The sequence below is a fragment of the Pelmatolapia mariae genome, linkage group LG22, assembly GCF_036321145.2.
Source record: "Pelmatolapia mariae isolate MD_Pm_ZW linkage group LG22, Pm_UMD_F_2, whole genome shotgun sequence".
NCBI classification, from domain to species: domain Eukaryota; kingdom Metazoa; phylum Chordata; class Actinopteri; order Cichliformes; family Cichlidae; genus Pelmatolapia; species Pelmatolapia mariae.
Genome location: NC_086245.2, coordinates 12,893,487 through 12,915,678, shown reverse-complemented (window position 1 = coordinate 12,915,678; position 22,192 = coordinate 12,893,487). Strand labels below are relative to the sequence as shown.

The window sequence follows — 22,192 nt, the reverse complement described above, 5'->3', positions numbered from 1 at the left end:
AATCAACCAATTTCTTTCCACTTCCTGCAGTGACTGGGCATTTAATAATAAATCATACCCAAAAATGCTCAACCTTTACTGTCTTCACCTTCTGGGCTTTTGCTGTCAGAGATGATCATCCAACTCAAGGATGTTTTGTTGAAGGCGCGGTTGTTAAATGTCAGTGCTAAGAGGGTCAACATTTAAGAACTGGCCCATTTTTAGGGATTTTCTAACTCATTCAAAATGTTAAGAAATTTTAATTAAAAAGCCACACCTGCACACATTGTACACAAATAAGCACAACATGGATGCTTAAGAGAGATTAAATGAGCGCTGATTTGATTTAAAATCAGTATTTTCATACATCGTCTTTAAATGTTACATCAGCACCTGCTTCATTGTAATTTAATCAAATTCTGCTTTCCAAAGGAAAATAATGTTGTGGTTCCCACACTGGAGTTCATGAAAAAGACTTGCAGGTAAACCGAAAGCAGAAGCCAAACCTGCACCAACAAACAAAATGAAGGCAGTAAAATATAACAAGGCTCATTTCAGTCTCTCAAAATATTAGTTTCTGAGCTAATGTGAACAAGTTAGGAGCTCACAAGGCAACGTGTTCCTTATTTATTTCCAGCATTAATGACACCTTAGGTATTTATATCTAAGAAGCAGGGGGGAAAGGCAGAAAAACTGAAGTGAAACAGCTGATTAAACAGGACATTTTGTCACCCATACTTCATTTACTCTGGCCTGAATCCTTTAATTAATTTGTGAAATTGTATATTTTTTTGTAATGGTTTGGGTTTTTTCATGCAGATAAAACTCAAAGTCAACTCTGAGAACGTTCGGTCCACTTATTTACCAGATGTGTCAGCAGGCAACAAAAGGTGCTGCGCTCCAACTGGGTGGATTTACCGTACATTTATTTACTGCAGTTTGTTTATCTGCACGTCTATGGTACTCACACCTAGAAGCTGGGTTAGATCAAGGTCGAATCAAGTTCTCAACGTAAATGGAAAAATAAAGCAGAGTTTTATTTAAACAGCTAGCGCAGATGCAGGTGAAAAGTCCTCAAAATCACGACAGGAGTCAAAGGTTAGATCACAATGAGGCTCCTCACTGGATGTGTGCCGAAACGTCCAAACTACATCCTCAGACTTTAAATAGTCGCTACTTTGGAAGGGCTTCCAGTGCAGTCCTCGATCAACCCAGTATTTGATGAAGGCCTAAGTGTCTTTATCAGTAAAATAAAAATGATCCATTTTTAAGCTGTGAGATTCCATTCTTAAAAGCTGCTAATACACAGCAGAGAAATGGATCCCATTTCAAAGTACTGTTAATGGTGCAACACCAGAGATCCTTCTCATATCCAGTCTCTGCACTAAAATTAGGTTAAATATCTAATGCACCAAGAGGCTGCTCTTTGATATCCATTAGTGAGAAGCTAACTGTGCTGATACAGGTTGGCATTCTGCTGGGCCCAGAGGGTCTGTCTCTGGAAAAAGTGCTGAAATAGCCCTCAGGCCAGGTTCTGCTTTGGTCAATTGAACAGTTTGACTGGCAGGAACCTGAAAGTGCAAGGAAACTACCTCCAGTGATACTGGGCTCCTGTAAACCGGAGACATAAGGGCAGCCAGCTCTGCCCGAGGGCAAGAGATTTGTTATTGAGCTGTGAATAAAGTGAAATTGAGTGTTTTTGTGTGTGCACTTTTTGAAAACGTTATTGAAGATGGCGATGGCCTTTATCAGAATTCAATTTAAACGGAATTAATTATTCATTTAAAACTTCTAAAGTTTTGTGTTTTTTTCTTCATTAATGGGTTTTTACAAGTAAATACTTTCTCCAAGATGTCACAATGAAGCACCAGAAGCAGAGCTACTCGGTGAGCTGGGGCATGTCGCGGGCCATTGGAGAGAGGCATGCAGGTGTGTTATCAGAGATCAAACAGTGGCGACACAAACATTCATGCAGAAGATGTTTCCAATGGCTTTATCTTCCATTTCTGGGCCGTGACATCAATTCAGACTTCCCGATGATGTTGTCACATCAGAATTTCCCCCTACGAGTTCCTCCTTTCACCTCTTTTAAATAAGACTTTCAGCTCTCACTTATATTTAGATGGACTGGTGTTTTTCTTTACTAAATTTTTTATGTTAAGCTTGAAGGGGACTGGTTTGCAAAGGTTTGGAAATTTCCTTTATGGATTTTCAGTTCCTTAAAGGAAAATGCTGCTTGTGTGCAGGGGAAAGAGGAGTAGGGTGGGTGGGGCTTCAAGCTCTTTATGACGCTGACTGAGCGGCGGGAAGGAGGGGATCCAGAAAGAGCTAGAGCAAGCAGCAAAGATCCTCTGTGATATCAGCTGATAATAATGCTGTCTGGTGTGTGACTGGCAGGTTTATGTTGGGTTTGTGATTCAAAAACAAGTTGCTTTGGTTTGGTTTAAAACTACGGGAGCCTGGAGGGACCAACGTGCCAGCCAAACTCAGTCCAACCTCATGCTTGGCTCTCTGCAAGAGTTATCTTGCCCATGCAGTGGCAATGCTTTCGTCTGTGGGCATAACAATACCATTCAACCAGCCAGCCACTCTCTTTATCAGCTGCTTTTTAACAAGATACTCAGGTAGCCATCCATGCTGGAGAGCCAAGCTATGCTAACGACCGAGGATCCTAACAAAAACAAAAAACAAAAACGAACTCCTCACTGAGGTGTGGCGGGTACATGCCGGAAGCAGGGAGCAGCTGGACCCCCGCGGGACTTATCAGCCAGGATGCGGAAGGAAAGAGGTCTGTACTTGCGGCCCGGTGGTCCCACTCCACACCACCCCCTGTCTGACGAACAGGTACAGGGCAAGGTGAATGCTGGCGCAAAAAGAAGACCAACAAACTGTGAGGACTGGAAGATTCAGGATGCGATCCAAACCCAAACGACCTTCCCAAAGTTACAGATACAAGTGGGAAAACAACTTTATGGCTCAAACACTCCGATGAATAATCCACAGGGCGTAAATGATGGATCGGAAAATGTTACAATTTGCTCGCAGGAGGACAGCGGTTCAGATTTACAGCAGTTACAGCAGATTTCAAAATGTGTATTAGGGCTGTACCTAAAAATATTCAACTCTTCAGTATCCATATTCAGTTTATGGATTTATTTTTTTTCTAAAAGCAGGAATGAACATCATCTCAGCCTGTCTGCTTCACATCCCTCTCGCTTGTGCTAAAGCAGTTAAAGCCTCTATTCATTACTAGCAAGAGCTGTATTGGACAGCACTCTACTCCTTCAGTGTGAGAGCTTCTGTAGCTTCCTGCTCTGAGCGATCATTTTACACATAAATGTAGCAACTATGAACTGCTCTAAAGGCCCAGCGGTCAACTTAAACTCGCGTTCTTTCTGAAGACACCTTCGGTTTACCACAAGCGACCTCTCAAAGGAAAACTAATTCATACTAATTGTCTGTGATTTAAATCTTTAGTCTTACAAAACAGCATAAACCCTCCCCAAACAAGTCTACAGCATAATTTTACTTATTTATATTTCCAGTAATTTTTCTTTTACCAATAAACTGCCAAATGCAGTACCTCCAAGGCAATACTGCAACAACAGATGTATTTTTAGTGGCTTATTAGCAGTCAATTGCCAATAATAGGAAGGAACTGTTGATTTGTCGACAGAAGTGTATCCCCAGATTGTGCCATAGTTTATGAATAGTTGGTGTGATCAATCCTCCTGTGACTGCAAACAGAATAAATCTGCCACTGCCACTTGTTGTTCTTTTTTTTTTTTCAATCCTAGGGGCAACGACTGTTTGGTACTCAACAGGTTTTTAGAGGAGTATTACTTTACATCAACCCCTCTCCTCTCCTGGAGAAAACCTTTATCATGCTATTGTTTTATAGAAACCCAGAAAGTATAAATAGATTACAAATATTCCTCTTTGCTTGGGAAAATAGGATTAGACTCCTACATTTGATGGACTTCAATTTCCTTCATCCTTCTTTATCCTTTCCATTGGTATATTTTTATTATTATATACCCATATAACCACCCTCAGTCTGTAAACGGTTTTAAATAGAAACAACTTTATTGGATCCATTATGATCTGGCACAAAGAGGGTTAAACATGGCAGAGGTCTAACAATATAGGCACCAGTGTGGATTCCTTTGGCAAAGATTTGAACCGTTGAGATGTTGAAGTGCATAGTATAAGGTTTAAACTCATTCACACATACACCCTGATTTTTTCCCCTCACATGCATATAGGGTGACAATCTGAAATGTCTGCACCAGCTCTGTAAACAATACTTTCTGTTAAAATCATTGCCATACGCGCTCCACATTCATGCGTTTACTTGGCACGACCATTCTGAGGACCGCTGGCATTTCAATGCAACTGAGGACATTGAAAAAGACATAAAAATGAATGGAAGCGATACAGAACAACGCTTATGAGAAAAGACAACAATTTAACACACAAATGCAACATTCAACAACAATTGCTGCAAACGTTTAAGTTCATGGCACCCATCAGGCAGGGACAAGAGGCGCAGTCTAGCTGACACAGCTGGGCCTTGCCGCTGGGCTCGGGAGATGGAGACTGAAAAGACAAGGGGGATGTAGGGCATGAAGGGGTCGGGGGCTCCAGCAGAAGCACTGGAACGGGGCCCGTGGCGGACTCACCGGAGGGGGCTCCGTGCGAGGCGTGGTTGCGCTGGGAGACCTGGGACTGAGGTGGAACCTGGCTGTGGCTCTGAGTCTGTTGGAGGATGTTCAGGCACTCCCCCAGGCAGCTCAGCGTGGCAGCCGACGTAGCTTTGAGCAGGAGCAGGTCCTGATCCAGACAGGAGAGCGGCCCTTTGGTGGGCAGGGAGTCGATGGACTGGACAAGGTTCTTCTGTTGGCCCTCTGCTTGGGACATAACCTGTGGATGCACAGTGAGACATGACATTAATAAAAAAAAAAAATCATACAATCAAATGACTGACTCATGAATTGCTGAGCTATTTGGTTCCAGCTGTGCTGATTCACTGTGGAAAGACCAAATCTTTAAACGTAAGATCAGTTGAGTTGAGTTGATTGTTTCTTTAAACACCGAGCAGGATCCTAGCATCACTTTTGGGCTACAGGCCACATTAAAGCTTACTTTTGAACATTAGAGACACTGAATGCACACTTTTATTTTGTAGAAAATGGCTTGCAGCATCTTTAAATGTTATCATGTTGGATTAACTGAGGACAGGATTTGAAGTCTGTTTGCACAGGTTATGTTCACAAACCAAACCAAAAATGTCAAGTGCACGCATAAAGAAACAGAAATGAATGTGACTCATCTTTCATCATCTTATACAACAACTTTACTGGCATGTTGGTGGTGATACCACTTAGCATTAATTCTAGTGGTACAACCTCAGTCTTGACTACTGGAAACAAGCAATCCACACAACCTGCTCCAAGACGAGAGTGCCAAAAGAAGAAACTGCAAAAACTCGTCAAAGCAGAAAGGTTCTCCTCCGTGCTCCCACAGACACACCGAGTATTTCTTACTCTGAAATTATCTCTGTATGAGTCACCTATCAGAGTCTAAATGCATCACAAAAGAAAAAAGACTAAGCCGCTTCTCGCTTCCAGTGTAATAAGCTTCTCTTAGGGCTAATGAATCTGGGTTGTTTATCACGCTGGAAATGTTGTATTCATTAATATTGAATGGCTTCACAAACACTCGTCCTCTGCGTACACTTCTACAGCACATCTGTCTCCATGCATCAGTACACAGAGCTATTCTGGAGTCACTGAAAAGCTGTTGCAGTGAGGATGATGTGGCAAAGAGATTCACGGGAAAGAATTTCATCCAAAAAATGCACAGTCGTTTTCCAATTATTCAGCTATGCTGAAGTCCTCAGGGAGAAGGATGTCATCTATTGAATGCTTGTTATAAATAGATTCTTAGTGTATGGTATCACTGATATCATCTCCGCTTCACTGTGTCTGTCAAACAATCACAACTTACTCTTTTACTTGAAACGGGATTTTATTTTATTTTCCAGCTAAAATCCTTCACACTGTCACACTCTGTCACACATTACTGTAATTACAGGGCATTATTTAAGGCTTTTCTACATTACCTTGTGACAGAAATCCTCATACCACAATATCATGGTTGACATTTTTCCTGTATAAGTGTTGAGTTCAACATGACCAGTCTGTTTTAGCATGAGAGCAAGCATGCTCGATAATATCAAGTGAAATCATAAAGTGATTTATGCCATTTATGCACTCAGTGGAAGTCTCTTTCTGCCACATGTACTTGCACATGTCAAAACACCGACTCTTAAACTTAAATTGGGTGATTTCATCTAATTAAAAATCAAACATTTGTCACTTCTTGATGAAAATTATGCCACATTTAAGGGTATTTCAAGGGATGAAGGAAGGAGTGTTTTTAGATATTTTCTGACATTTTGAGGGGTCTTTTAAAACTTCCACTATCTAGAAAACGTTTTCAACTAAGTCCTATTATTAGTATGTATTTGCAGGAGGTAAGGATCTGGTGCAGTGGCCCTATGAACATGATGAATATGAATATCAACAGTTAAATTTAGGTGAATCATTCCACAAATATTGACTTTTTGTTTTTTGACAGAGCAAGTTTCTGTTAATATTATATCCAAAATTTGTGGTAATGTTCCCTTTCATTTCTCTCATTTTTTAAAATCTTCAGTTATGTACAGCAGCCAAAGATTATGTTGGCAAGCAGAGCAAGGTGTTTTAATTCAGAGCATGCTGATTATATGTGACAAAGAAAAAGAGGATGTGCACTGGTTTGGATTGTTGTGTATAGACCTTGTCTATGAAAAGCTGTGAATAGAACATAAGCCATCTACCTGCAGGTCACCAAATGTGCTTCCAGAGCTCAGACATCCAAATCTTTCAGGGACTCCAAGCATCTGCTATTCTATGTTAAATTGAGAGTCCAGAGCGATAATTCATAGACTCGTTGTACCAAATAAAACCTACTTTGAGCTGCTCCATTAACCTGTGGTCACCACAGCGAGTAGCTTCACATGTTTGATTTGGAGTTTTACCCCGGATGTCCTTCCTGATGCAACCCCAAAGGGGATTTGTGTCCCCAGCTAGAATCAATTAGAAAAAGACGCAGCTGAAGACATTTTTTAAACAATGGCTTTTTAATATGGCAACTCAAAAGCTGATGGTTGAAAGCAGGTTCCTCGTCATGCTCGGGATCTGGTGCTTTGATACAATCACCATTACAGTCATGATCCTCAACATGGAAGTCACATTAGTTTGACACAGAAGTTGATGTTTGTTCTCTGCGTTGAAGTCACAGATGCGCACATCGGTCTGAACGGGAGCAGCAGTGCTGAAAACTGTCAAGAGGTGCACACCACTGTCATTTTATTTCTTTAAGGAGGACTTAGGATCTTTCCTACTCCATTAAAAAGCAAAAGATGAAAATAATAACTGCAAGTGAAAAAAGTTACTGTGGCTATTTCATTTTCTTTTTGAGAAAAAAAAAGACTTTTAATGTTTTATTTTTCGCAGAGAAAGCATCAGCGGTCTGTTTAATGACATCACTCATTTAACCTGATGTCTTTGAAATTTTTTGCATTTCCTTTTTTTGCTGCTCATCAGCTAACATGTATCATGGAAGTGAATAATCTGTGGTCAGCAGAGCAAAGCCAACTGTCTGTCTCTCATTTGTATCTGATCTGATTCTGAGCTAACAGCAGTGTTTTTATAAAGAAAACTACTTTTTCTGTCCATCAGGAAACAGACACAGCCTGCATTTTGTTTGGTTTCGGCTTTAGCCCAAATACTCGATATGATACAAAAGATGAATGCTCAGCACATATGCAACATGGCAGAAAAGCAGAGGTTTGGAGGTGTAATTACATCTGTGTTGCACTATAATAATGCCAGAAAGCCGAACATGCCTGAGGGTCTACATTCACTAGAGGGGCCTTTAGGAGGTGGCAATGAAGTTGGAGAGCAAATGTGTTGCTATGCAACCTAAAGTAACTCAGAAAAAGCATACCATGCTCAGAAATAACACAGCTCACTGGGTTTTATGGTCAACAGGAAAAAATGCAGCCACATTTCTTTAGGTAAAAAAAAAAAAGAAGACATGTTTACATACAAAAGGAAAACAAGACAAAAGCAAATAAAGGAAAATTTTAAAGAGAAAAAAGAGACCGCAGGGTGAACTAATGTTTAAATATATCAGAATATCTGACACAGCATGATAAAGTTATAAAAAGCAATAATAAAAAGCAAAGTAGAAAACTCAAATGTCTCAAATGTCCGCTAGTGTTAGTGGTCACCTTCGAGGCCCACTCAAATAATTAATTATTTACACAAATTACACAAAAAAATAATTTTAAAAACTTAGTTCAACAACCACTGCTTTCTGTATGTAAATAGCAACAAAGTTAATATGTTTTTATCGTTTATAAGTAGGTAAAACATGAAAAAAAATAATCAGAGAGCTTTCAATAATGGCACCTTCCCCCGCCACACACAGAAACAGACAGACAGATAGACCGAGTGCTCTCAGGAGCCAAGAGGACCAGCGATGCTTCCAGAAATAGCATAACCCCAATGATCCAGCTCTACCACGGCAGTGTAAGTGCCCAGTGGTGCTACTGCACCAACAGCCAAGGCGTTTGATGAGTTCACATCAGCCAGCTGTGACAAGCTGGCTTTGGAGAGACGGTTATGTGGCCTGACTGCCACCGTCACGCATTCAGCGAAGGGACAGATGGATGGAAGGTGACAACGTGACAATGGCCCGAACATTCAACCGAAATCTCGTCGATACATCAGGATAGCAATTACTGCTGTCAGCCTGATAAAGATTTTTAGAAAATACTGAACTGTACTGAGATAATGACCAGACACAGAAGCTCCCCAGCACTGAGACATTATAAGAATCATATTTAAAACAAACATTTACAGCAGATTATTAGTAATTTTATTTAAATAGGTTATATTAGAGGCATCAATTGTTTAGATCTCAAATGTATAATGAATGACAGTATTGTATGCCATGTATAGCAACTTGTGTTTGTGTGATTATACAGCACAAATAACCTCAATATTCAAACAGATGAAAATTCTGCAAATTTGAATGACACTAATTTAGTTTTGATTTATCACAGTGATTTATATAATATCAGAGTCACTGTAATAACCAGGTTCTGATCTATAAAATGTGTCCACATAAATATTCATGTTATGATAACAACTAGTGAACATAATAACATGGTATTAGTAGAAAACCAAACAGAAATGAGCCATCTGTTTGTCCTTTCATGAATTCAGCACAACACTGCCAATTTACAGCAGCCAACTCTGCCTCTGAACTGACCTGCAAGTTCACAAGCTACAAATGATCTCATCTCTGGAACAAACAGCATTCACATTCAGTGATCACATACGGGTGAGAGGGATGAGGTTTTCAGGTTCAGCTCGTGAGCTTGGAGAGCAAGGTGCATCCACGCACTGTAGGGGTGAATCTCTCAGACACAGAAAGTGTTGTGAAAAAGTATTTGCCCCTTTCTTGACTTCTTATTTTTTGCACTCTTACATGTCTCAGATCAAACAACTTTTAATATTAGACGTAGGGATTTTTGCAAAGCCAAAGCATTTCAGTCTGCACTGAGTCCGGAGGTTGACTAGTCCACTCCAAAACCTTCATTTTGTTTTCTTTGAGGGGTTCAGAGCTGGACTTGTTGGTGTGTTTTACATTATTGTTGTGCTGCATAACCCAAGCGCCACTGAGCTTCAGTGTACAGACTGATGGTTGGATAGTCTCCTTCAGGATTTCTTGGTAGAAGGTCGAGAAGCAGCAAAGCAGCCCCACACCATCACACTACCACCACCATGTTTGACTGTTAGTATAATGTTCTTTGTTAGTACTATTCAAACCTGCCAAAACATTCAGCTTTGATCTCATCAGACCACAGAATATTTTTCCAAAAGTCTTGGGAACCATCAAGACTTTTTTGGCAAATACAAACTTTTCCATGGACGCTATTTTTAGCCCACTCCCTTTCTTATTGTTGAATCGTGAATTCTAATCCTTAGCTGATGCATGCGAGACCTGCAGATGTTATTCTGCGTTCTTTTGTGAGCTCCTGGATTAGTCATTGATGAGATAAGTTTGGTAGGTTGGCCACTCCTGTGAACGTTCACTACTGTCACAAGGTTTCTCCATTTGTGGATAATGGCTCTTACCGTGGTTCACTGGAGTCCCAAAAACTTTGAAATGGCTTTGTAACAATTTTCAAGCTAAAAGATGTCAATGATTTCTCAGCTGTTCTCAGGCTTTGTGAGATTATTTAGCCTACTTCACTTTGTAACACAGGTTTTATTTAAGTGATTTATTATCAGGCCTGTGAAACTGAACTCTGAAAAATGTGCTTAATCACAATTCATGATTCAACAAAGGGTCCAGGAAGGTTTGGATAGCTTGTGAGAGAGGGTTTGTGTGCCTTAGTGAACATTGCATCTATAAGGTCAGGGGCAATTTGCCCTTGGTAAGGTCTCCCACTGCAAACTAGTTGCAGGTAAAGGAGCAATCCAAGCGTGATTCACATTATGGTGGAAAAAGCTGTGATAGAGAGCCTTACAGGAAGCAAAAGAGTGGTGTTTATGAATATTATCAGCTGTAGTAACCAGAAAATAAATTGGATGTACAACAAAACATCCCAGATGCTGCTGTTTGATCATAAATCCACTATGTAATCAGCATGCAGCAGCTTTCTGGCCTCTACAGTGTGCAGTTGTGTATAAATCACAGCACAAGCAGACTCCTGTACTATCAGCTCCAGTGTACCGGCCTGTTACAAATAAAGGATGGAAAACAACAAATGACAAGAGGAAGAAGGGAAGGCAGGAGGAGAAGTGGAAGAGAAGACATGAAGAGAGATGGAGAGGAGCTAAATGATGGCAGATATGAATCAGGTCACAGAAAGAAGCAACCTAATTCTTCCGGACCAAAAGAATGTGAAGCCTTACAGAGGATGAATCGTGCATCACAGAGGGCCTTGTTTTCTGTCTGTGGAGGAAAGGCGGGCACTAGAGGAATGTTTGTTTTGCTTAATGATCACACCATCTGCTTGTTATTTACTCAAACTGTCCCTGGTTCATTCTGAGGAGAGACACTCTGCTCCTGAGAGGTGAGAAATGATCCTGCACTCATACTGATCACAAGCTTCTTCTTTTTCTGTCACAGAGTGAATCATTTAGGCGTGATATTCTTAGCATGGGGAGACAGACGCACAGCGTAGCGCATCTTGAATGGGGAATTTAACAAGTCGAAGTCAGCCAGGTCTTCAGCGAGCAAGAAAGGCTTAAAAGAAAGAGCTCCACATGAAACATTGATGCTCCTCCAAAGAGTGTCTTCAGACTCGCATGCAGGGGAAACTGTTGAGTTAAACGGCAGGCTTTAATACACTGTTTAGTGTTGGGCGGCACAGCGACTCAAGGTTAACAGATGCTCCAGTGAAATGTCAATTACATGACAAGTTATTAGGCAAAAAAACCCTCCTGTTTGGTAGGCGTCACATAAAGCTCCTTTGTCCCAGCTCAAAGCAGACAGTAAATGAACTGTCTTTGTCATTCTGGTCCAAAGCTCAGAAATCCACAGGTCAAAGATTGTTTTCTTATCCCTGTAACCTTCAGCTGAGCTGAGTTAAAAATACCAAACATTTGAAGGTCCTTGCTTTTCAGATCTTTCACATTTTTGCAGATTGTAATTTTCTTGACAAATTACTGACAGCATACACAAACAAAAATGTACTTTTTTAAAGCAAAATTGTCTTTTCATAATAAAAAAAAACTTCACAATTTTCCCCAAATGCAGTAACTTACAGGATCTTCTGACATCAAAACAAAACAAAAAAAGTGCTCTGCTTCTGGAAAGACGAATGAACTGATTGAACAACTTTTTTAACTTATTTAAAAAAACACTTCATACAACAATAAAATATCAGATACTTCCAATGCATCAATTTCCAGTATGCTTAGAACTTCTCCAGATAACAGGTCATTCATCCTTTTCTCTTTTTCACTCATCTCCATAATTTTGCTGTACCTGCTTTGATCCTTTGCTCATACCGTGGCTGCAAGCTTGTAGCTAGTTCCGAGGTTTATTGTTGTGCACACTTTTGTGGCAGTCCTGCTGCGTTTTACTGGCAAATGTTGCAAATTCATTCACGCTGAAGGGCTTCCACACTAACTGCATGCTAGCGTGTCGCTGACAGTTTTGCGACACTGTGCGTGTGTTGTTAATGAATAAATATGCTGGATATCAGCAGATTCCAGTTCATGGAGGAAGGAAATATATATTTCTGAAAAGATGTGAGGTGAGAAACGATGCCAAAAGCCGATCAACAGACTGGTGAGCTGGCCAGGTAGTACCCCACCTGTCACAGTATTACAGCTGAGACAGACTCCAGTGCGCCCACAAAATCGATTGAAAAATGGATGGACAGACATAATTTGCTCCAATTTTCAGGCTGAAAACCCCCATTTATGGTTTGTTTTAACAAATTTCCAAAGGCGCTGTGCCATATCAGATTCCCCGACTTGCATATGCTCACCTGGATCAGCTTTACGTGAATTGAGCAGTGCAAACCAAATGCATTGCATGGCTGATTACACAGACTACTTAATGGGAACTGCACTCACGTAATGCTCAGTGGGTTTGTCGCTACACACTTTCACATATAATTACTTGCACCACAATTAGGGAATGAATAATGCAACAAAAAAGAGTGAAAATTAAAATATTCAATAATTTTTGAGGTGTTAACTTAGGTTTGCATAGTTGAAAGACAAAAACATATCACAAAGTATCTTATAAAGATAAACCAACATTTTCTGACATGGCCGGCATGACTTCATACCTGTCAGCCTCTGTTTCCATCCTCAGTACCAACAGTTTACATGGGCAGAAGTATTTTACATTTAGAAAGCCTCTTGTCTCTCTTTGTCCATGTTTCCTCCTTTTTCTTAACTGTCATAATCTTTCCATAATTTAGCGACCAGATGCACAGCTGCTTGGCAACAATCCGAAAAGAACATTTTGTCTCTAAACAAAAAAGGGTGAAAGCAAAACCGCAGCAGCAAAAGGCTGTATAGTTCACCAGCCAAGCATACAATCATGTCTTCATTGTGTCTATTAGTTTTGCTTTACCAACTTCACTTCAAGCCTAATGTTGTGCAATTAATCAATTTAAATCAGCTGCAGACAAGCCTATTAAGAAGTGATGGGAGAAAAGAAGGGAAAAAAAACAATCTTCTCTGGAAAGATAAGCGGGAAAGAGTGAACGTTTTGAGAGTACAGAGATGTAGCACATGGGGACAAAGTGGTAACTAGAACTGACAGGACTGGTGAATGAGGCGGGGAGAATTAATGAGGATTTGAACTTCAAACTACATCAAAAGTTACCGGAAATGTCAAGTGAGGAGATTTTTTTAATTAACTTACGCTGTGCTTCCAAGCTTTAACTCTCACAGAAATCGTAAAACTGTTTAAACGTAGCATTAGTACAGTACACACTTTCAGGGATGAACTGGGCAACACTGCGTGGAATATCAACGGTTTACAGTTTAGTCTTTTCTCTAGCTTTTTTTTTTGCAAATTGATGATTGCACAAACTGCTTCTGTCACCAGCCACGTTAATCAGTATTGATATATATGCAATAAAAATGCCAACCATGCTGAACTTACAGTAAAGCGTGAGCACACTGCAGTCAGTGTCAGGCCTGCCAAGATGCCAGAAATATCTGCTGAACTCACTGCACCAGTGTCTCACCTGAGACTTTTACAATCTCTGAAGACAAAGGTCACAGCTTTAAAAAAAAAAAAAAAAAAGATTTATTTTTCGCCTTTATTTTGACAGGATAGGAAAGTAGATGACAAATAAGTCAAGAGAGGGGGGAGATAACACATAGGAAATGGCCTGAATCGGACTCAAGCCCAGGCCTTGCAATGGACTTTTGGGCTATAGATCGCCTTTTTAACCTGACGTTTGGGTGAAATAAGGAGAAAGGACAACCAACAACTAGTCTGTATTAATTAAAAACTAGAAAACTTTCCAGTTAATCAGAATTCCAGGCTCATCTTTGTTTTGTCCACCGTTTCTATCTGTAACATCTACTTAAGATAAGTGTCATGTGACAAGTGGGTAAGGATAGTTCAGGAACATCAGTAAATTATATTTGAGGCTTCGCAGTATAAAGGGTGAGAAACATAATATTATATTATATAAAACATGCTTAATTTAAATGCCCGTTTGGGGAGGTATTTGCCTGTGATGAGGGGTTTTTAACCACTGGAAAGAATTCCTGTGCAATCCTCAAATCCCAGCACCTTGATGCTCAACGTGGATGATTCTGTGCATCAGTCAAATGTTAATACTTCACTCTTCTCTGCAACTGGCTGCTAGACCAGCAACCAAGCATCAGCACCAAGAAAGAGTAGTCCACAGATCAGCAATACCACATATTTTCACAATACCCTCATCTGACAGCACACACTCACTGCAGGTAGACAGGGAGTCCAAACCTGCCCACGCACTGCTAACACGTTACCACCGCTGAACCATAATTTCCTCATCATCCACCCTGCTCAATGTCTTTACGCCACTTTTAAACACGTATTTCTTCACTTTGATATAAATCGCATCAGCTTTTCATACGTCAAAGTAGACAGCGTGCTCTTTTCAATGTCCAGCTCACAATGAACACTCTGGCTCCTTCTTATAAAAGTCGCAATAACAATTGATGAGAAAACAAAACAAGCGGCTGAATTATCTGTTAGCTTCAACGTAGCTATAGCCTTTATATACTGTGCTTTGTATCTGTGTCCATGCTGTTGTTTCTTACCAGAGGAATCTAAAATACCCATCTACTTCTGTGAGTCTCTACTGCAGGAGAACACAAATCCCTGCAGTATATATGCTCAACTATTCAGGAAGCATAATTTTAATCAGCTGCACAGTTATGCAAGATACTGTGGGTAAAAGAAATAAAATCTATAACTATTTACATGGAAGAAGCTGTAAGAAATAAATGTTTGATATTTCTGCCTTTACTGTAATATGGATTTATTTGCAATTACACAATTTCTAAATATTAAATTGCTAAATCTATGTGCTTGAAAATCAGTAAAATGTCAGGCACTCAGAAGATTTCCTGTTGAGTGATTTACTCAGCTCACAAAAAAAGCAAAAAAATTATCAGTTTTTCTAAAAAAAAAAAAAAAATCCCCTTAACAGCAATAAAATGAAGGAAAAAATAAATCTCTGAACATCTCTCGTGTTTGTCTACTGTGATGTGATGCATTATACATCACTTGATGTACTGTCCCGTCTCGTGTGCGGCGTGGCGCTCTGTTGTTGTTAAGCTTGAATGAAGCTGTGACGAGCATTAATGTTAAAGTGACCCACATCCGAATGACAGACTTCTGCTACTTCAGAGCGTTACACCGCAGACGGGCTTTAGTTTTTCAAAGTAAAACATTTCTGCTAATGGACACAAAAATACTAAAATTAAATATAATTACTAGATAACCAATCTGAAAAAACTTTTCAAAACGGCCTCTTATGAGTCAGACTGTAGAAAGTATTTCCTTAGGTGGAATACCAAATGGTATGATTACTAAAAAAAATTAAAAAATAAAATAATGTCTTTGGAAAACACTGCTCACTGCTGGCATTAATAAAAAAAGGCATTACAGAGAATTAGTACAAAACTGTGCTGAACACCCTCAAGCAGTGGACAGACACAGCTGAATAATCTTTATAATGAAAAAGAGATGTTAAGGAGTGACCGTCTCCAGTAAAAACAGAGAAAAGAACTGCCGAGATTACAGTGGAAGAGGAGGAATAGGAGGAAGAAGAGGTTTCCTTCCTGCGATTCTCTTGTGTCAGACAGAAACTGACAAAAACATGCCATGATTGTTAAGCTCTTGTTGGGTTCTCTGTTTCTTTATGTAATTTATCAATTAATAAATAACATTTTCTGGAAAAATGAAACTATTCTTTAATATAGTTCTTGTAATATATAATTAAAGACATCTTGATGCATTCTCAATCATCCAGGAAAGTAAATCTCCAAAAGTTGAATCTGTTCATCTGGACGTAGCGTTTTGTGGGAGAAACGTTTCGTCACTCATCCAAGTGACTTCTTCAGTCTGTATGGTTTACCGAAAATACATAAGCAGGGTGCACCTTTAAGACCGATTGTCTGCATGATCAACTCTGTCACCTATAACATCTCCAAGTTTCTGGCTTCGATCCTCAACCCGCTGGTGGGCAGCTCTGAACACCACATCCAGAACACCCTGGATTTTGTTGAGAAGGTGAGAGATGTCATTATGGAGGCAGATGAAACCATGGTCTCGTACGACGTTACATCTCTCTTCACTTGCATCCCAGTCACGGAAGCGTTGGAGGTAGTCCGTAAGAAATTACAGGATGACACCAACCTCAGTAACAGGACGACTCTCAGCATCGACCAAGTGTGTTTGCTTTTGGAACCGTGTCTTCATTCCACCTACTTCACATACAAGGGTCAGTTCTACAGGCAGAAACATGGGTGTGCCATGGGCTCCCCAGTTTCACCCATCGTGGCCAATTTGTACATGGAAGAAGTGGAAAAGAGGGCTTTGCTATCCTACCCTGGAGCACCACCAAGCCATTGGTGCAGATATGTGGATGACACCTGGGTGAAAATCAAATCTCAGGACGTACTACTACATTTCACGGATCACATTAACTCGGTGGACCGACACATCAAATTCACCAGGGAGGATATGAAAAGTGGCAGGTTAGCCTTCTTAGACTGTGAGATTTCAATCAGTAATGGGGGACATCTAAAGGCTGACGTGTACCGTAAACCTACACATACGGATCAGTATCTAAGGTTTGACTCTCATCATCCACTGGAGCACAAACTGGGTGTCATCAGGACGCTACAACACAGAGCGAACACCATCCCCACTGACACAGCGGCCAGGGAGGCAGAAGAACAGCACATCAAGAAGGCCCTGAGTAAATGTGGTTATCCCAGCTGGACTTTTGTCAAAGCGGGAAAGGCACCTAAAGAAAGCTCCAGCCGATCCAGGAGAGAAGGACAGTTGAGACGCATTTTTTCTAAACACAGTGTCTCTGTGGCTTTTAAACCCCAAAACACGCTGCGCCAAAAACTGGTCCACCCCAAGGATCGGGTCCCCCGACACAAACAGAGTAACATAGTGTACGCTGTTAAGTGCCAGGAGGATTGCCAGGATTTATACATCGGGGAAACCAAACAACCTCTGGCGAAGCGGATGGCACAACACAGAAGAGCAAGCTCATCAGGCCAGGACTCTGCAGTCTATTTACACCTACAGGCCAGTGGACACTCTTTCAATGATGAGGATGTACACATCTTGGACAGGGAGGAACGCTGGTTTGAGCGCGGAGTCAAGGAGGCCATTTACGTGAAGAGGGAAAGACCATCTCTGAATCGAGGAGGGGGCCTAAGGGTACATCTTTCGCCATCTTACAACGCTGTGATTGCAGCCATTCCCCAACTCTCTGTGAATGGTACTCATGGCCATTGATCAGTGGTCTTTGATCAGTGGGTTTTGGTCAGTGATTGTTGATCAATGGTCATGGGAATTTGCATAATTATGATTAAGGAACTGACCTCACAGCCTATTGTTCCTTCAGTGGGCTGGTTTCAGTCATTATGCAAATGTACTGTTTATAAAGGTTGGGGAATCCTGCAGTCAGCTGAGACTGAAGAAGTCACTTGGATGAGTGACGAAACGTTTCTCCCACAAAACACTACGTCCAGATGAACAGATTCAACTTTTGGAGATAATTAAAGACAGTTTTTTACGAGGGAAAAATTCAAAAAGAAAGTGTACTGAAGAAGGAAAATCTGTGTTTAATAAACCTAAAAGGTGAAAGCATATGCCCACTCATAAGTCAAAAGGCATGTTGTTACTGCTACGACTTCTCCACCCACCTCTTTGACCTCCAGCAGCCGGCCTGGGTATTGACTCTTGGCTCGTCGAGCTGCAGCTGGAGATTTGTGGTGAGTGATCGTGACGATGTTGCTGGGTGTGGCGGGCTGACCCAGGTGCCTCGGAGATCCCGGGGATGAAGTTGGTGTTAGGTGGGGTAGGAGGGAGAAACTACGGGTCCGACCAGAGGAAGAGGAGCCCTGGAAGATGGGATTTAAAGATGACAGGAACATGATGATGTAAAGGAAAAAGTAAAGGAAAATAAAAAATAAAAAATCTATACATAATGATTAAAAAATAAATAAATAAGGGTTTAGTAAGATGTATTCACTATTACACATAAATGGAGAGTAGTTTTATGTTTATGAGCTTCATGCTAATGTTAATGTTGCGCATTTTATTATGATGTCACCTAGTGACACGGATCCGTCACTTCCAACTCATCACAACCAACGCCTTATAACCTTTAAACTCACTGGGTAAGTCCTGGTAAATGAACTGTTACTTAAACCGTACTAATCTTACTGAGCACTACACGCCACTTTCATCCAGTGACACACAATCGTACAGTGATTTGTGCTACAGTCATGTGGCAAAAAAAGTACAACCTCTTTCAATTTAAGATATTACATATCAGGACATAATGGAAAAAAAATGAACTGGTCCTAAGCTGGTCTTGAAGTTAGGTAAATACAAGCTCATATGAACAACAACACATGACGTATTAAAGCATATTATTTATTTGTAAAATATAGTAGCAGGAGCAGTGTGTGAAGTACACCCTTACTGCTTTCTTAGGAACTAAGAGAGTAAGTAGCAGCCGGGCGCTGCTAATCAACTGCACTTAACTAACTGATGAGACTCTACAGGACGCAGTATGTTAAACGTTCATGGCAGAACTATTGGGAAAAACAGCAAGCGTTTTCTCTCTAAAATGAACATGACAGCAAAGCCAAAAAAGCCAAGACTCTCCTTAAGACAGATGAGACAAAAGTGGAGATATTTGCTCACATTTGCACAGCAAAAACCAAACACAGCATACCAACTGTCAGGCACGGTGGAGGAGAGGTGATGGTTGGGGCCTGTTTTGCAGCCACAGGACCTGAACACCTTGCGGTCAAAGAGAAAATTTGGAAACGTTCCAAAGTATTTTACAGTCAAATGTGAGGCCATCAGTCTGGCAGGTAAATCTGGGCTGAAACTGGTCATAGCCCCTATTTACCAATATGTGAAAACAAATTTACCATTGGATTTATGGGATATGTGCCAGCCTCCTGTTCTGTTCTAACCACCATGTGTACGTTAATAAATCAATTGCAAGGGAAAACCCTGCAGGCGAGAGTCCAACTGAAGAAAATGAAACAAATGTGTCCAAAGAGGAAGCCAGAAAACCTCCAGATTAAATGATGGCGGTTTGGACATCAGTCAAAGTCAAGTGCTTAATCCAATCAACTGCGGTGGGACCTAAAGAGAGCTGTGCATAGATGGCTTCCTGCAAACCTCAACGAACTTTTGTCCATAACGATGTGAGAGACTGATAAAATCCAAAACAAGCTGCTTAAAGGTGGCTCTGCCAACAACTGAATCATAAAGTCATTGCATTTTGGCCTAGTTTGTGTTAAATACATGTTTGACACAGTGTGATGTGTCATGCATCTTGTTGTTCCCCAGTAAAACTGTTACCTAAAAACATTTTTTCTCATACAAGCATGTGAATTGATAGGCGGTGGGTGCCTCAGCTGAGTTTTATCAAAAGATAGAATCAGCCTTTTTGTTGTTTTGTTTCCCTCTGCGGCAAAGCTTAAGTCACATCACATCTTTCATTTTGATGCCTCCTTTGCTTCCCCCTCTGTGACTCTTGTCTCCTCACTTCGCTGACCTCCACGCTCACACAGGCAGCGATGTCAGACCAGTATCTCTCTCTCTTCTGCCCCTGCTCTCCATTAGTATACTGCAGCAGAGAGGCAGCGCAGATTTATCCCCCAGAAGACCACAGAGGTCTGGTCACAGCAGCGGTGAAAATAAAATGGATCAAATAAACAACTTCCACCCCAGAGCACCACACAATGAGAGGGAAACAAATGGCCTTCCTTTTTTGGGGAGAGATGCTGCTCACTCTGCAGTAACCGAGGGGATCAAACCCATCACGAACCTGCCGTTGTTACATACCACACAGATAATCAGGGGGTCACTCCCATCTTCTTTTCATACAATAAAACTGCTCACAAGTTAAGAATATTTTCCTTCTGATTAGATGCATCACCAAAGTCTAAACAGAGGGAGGTACTGAAGGTCGGTACTTGTGAAGCAGTTCTAACAGAAAATAATCAGCTTACGGGAGAGTACATTGTTGTATTGTGCGGAGCTAAGCCACGAGCTATGAGTATGAGGAAAAGACACAGTGCTTCAGGAGTGTGAACAGATAGACACGCTGAGGTTTTGTCCTCCAACAACTGGCACAGAGCCCCAAAGCACTTTAATAAACTGCAACAGAAAAAATAAGAAAGCTGAAAAGAAAAAGGAGCGCCAGAGCTGGAAGGAAGGAGGACAGGCGTGTATTTACATAATTAGAGCTCTTTTAGATAAGTGCATTCCTCTCTTACCATTTCACTTCTATCTAAAATTAACTGCTGAAATCATTAAGTTAAATAAATAAATAACTCAGCAATTGCAAACTTAATGTGATAATACTTTACTAATTTCACTTAAAGAGAAAAGCCGAGGTGTTACAGGTCTTATTGGGGGACAGGGATCTTTCAAAGATGGTGGCTTCGGTACACTTCCTGTTAGTCTAAGCCTGGTACAGAATTCCTATCTTTACAACAACACTTGTGTGGGCAGACCTGGCCCTCTGTGAGGCATCAGGAGTAGACAGGAAAGTCAGCACCACAGGGAAAGACACTTATTACAAACAACTAGCTATTCAGCAATAAACTTGGTTAGAGTGTCTGAAAATAGCTCAATACTGAGACACTAAATGGAAAAAAGTACTGGGCCACAGACACATTACACCTGCAGCAGCTGTTAGGCCACCAAAACCGACGCCATGAAGCTCCCAGCACACAGATTTGGTGCTGATGGTAATACCAGAGTTTTTAGTTCTCTCTGTCGTTAAGTACTTGCTCATACAGGGTCGTCTCATAGTTGTGGTTTTCTCTCCACCTTTTTAGGGTTTTTACCCAACAATAAAGCACTATGAGGTGATGGCTGCTTTAATTTGGCCTTATATAAATGAAACTGAATTAAAATGAAATTGCAGTCATTGAGCTAGCAGAGAGTTGGTGCCCTTTACACACCTTCCACCTCAGCACTGGACAACCCCACTCTTTAACTGCTGTGGTTCTTAAACGCTTTCATTTGCAACAATATAACTTACTATACATCAGGGAATATGTAGGAGTGAAGACATTTCTGACTTGTTTTAACACCCTACTACGGTGCCACACTTGAATTTGCTGAGCTCTTTAGAACGACACAGTCTTTCATAAACGTTTGTAGGTGCTTGATTTTATACAGCTGTATTAACAGATGTGGCCCATTACTTTGACCAGGTGGGTGTCCACTATGAAAAACTTTCAAGTGTGAATTGATCAAAGTCTAAGGTCAAACGAGTGCATGCAGTGTCTTTAATCGAGCAGAAACAGCTGTATCAGTCTAACTCACAGGGCATATTTTGCCTTCTTGTGCCCTCAGGAGGGGTGTTTGCACCTTTCCAGCTACACAACAAAAGAAATAATAAGGTCACTGGCCAATTTATCAGACTGCTAATCAGCTTGATAACTTCAAAGGCTTTTACAGAGAAACTCTGAAGGCCTATCACGTGAATTTAGACTATCGCGACAGAATGCTGGAGCCGGCTACCTGCAGGACTCAGCTGTGGCTGGAAAGGGGAACCCTGTTTGCTGACTCCAACAGATGCGACCTCTGATATTTTGGCTGCACTGCAATAAACAATGTCAACTTGTCCTGTGGGAAATGATGGAAAGATCCTCAGGCGAAGAGATATAAGTGTCTATTCATTCATTTAAGAGTTAGTGCTTTGTTGAACATGGGGCTTTCTTAGACTGGAAGCTAGTCTAACGTGGTATGCGATGCAAAAAACGTGGCTGCACAGAGAAACATGATGTATTTATTCTGCACTTTCACTAGATTATCAACAAAGCAGGTT

At 40.9% G+C, this 22,192-nt stretch overlaps 1 protein-coding gene across 3 annotated transcripts in view; it reads right to left on the bottom strand.

The window, feature by feature from the left end:
• LOC135932887 (oxysterol-binding protein-related protein 10) overlaps positions 1-22,192 on the bottom strand; it is a 93,022-nt gene that overhangs the window by 30,211 nt on the left and 40,619 nt on the right. For 2 of the 3 annotated variants that reach the window (XM_065470601.1, XM_065470600.1), the window contains exons 5-6: positions 18,027-18,224; positions 4,662-4,902 (exon numbers count right to left, since the gene is read on the bottom strand). In XM_065470601.1, coding sequence (XP_065326673.1) covers positions 4,662-4,902; positions 18,027-18,224 — 439 coding nt within the window. The remainder of the gene's footprint in view (positions 1-4,661; positions 4,903-18,026; positions 18,225-22,192) is intronic. The other variant, XM_065470602.1, reaches the window with a different exon arrangement.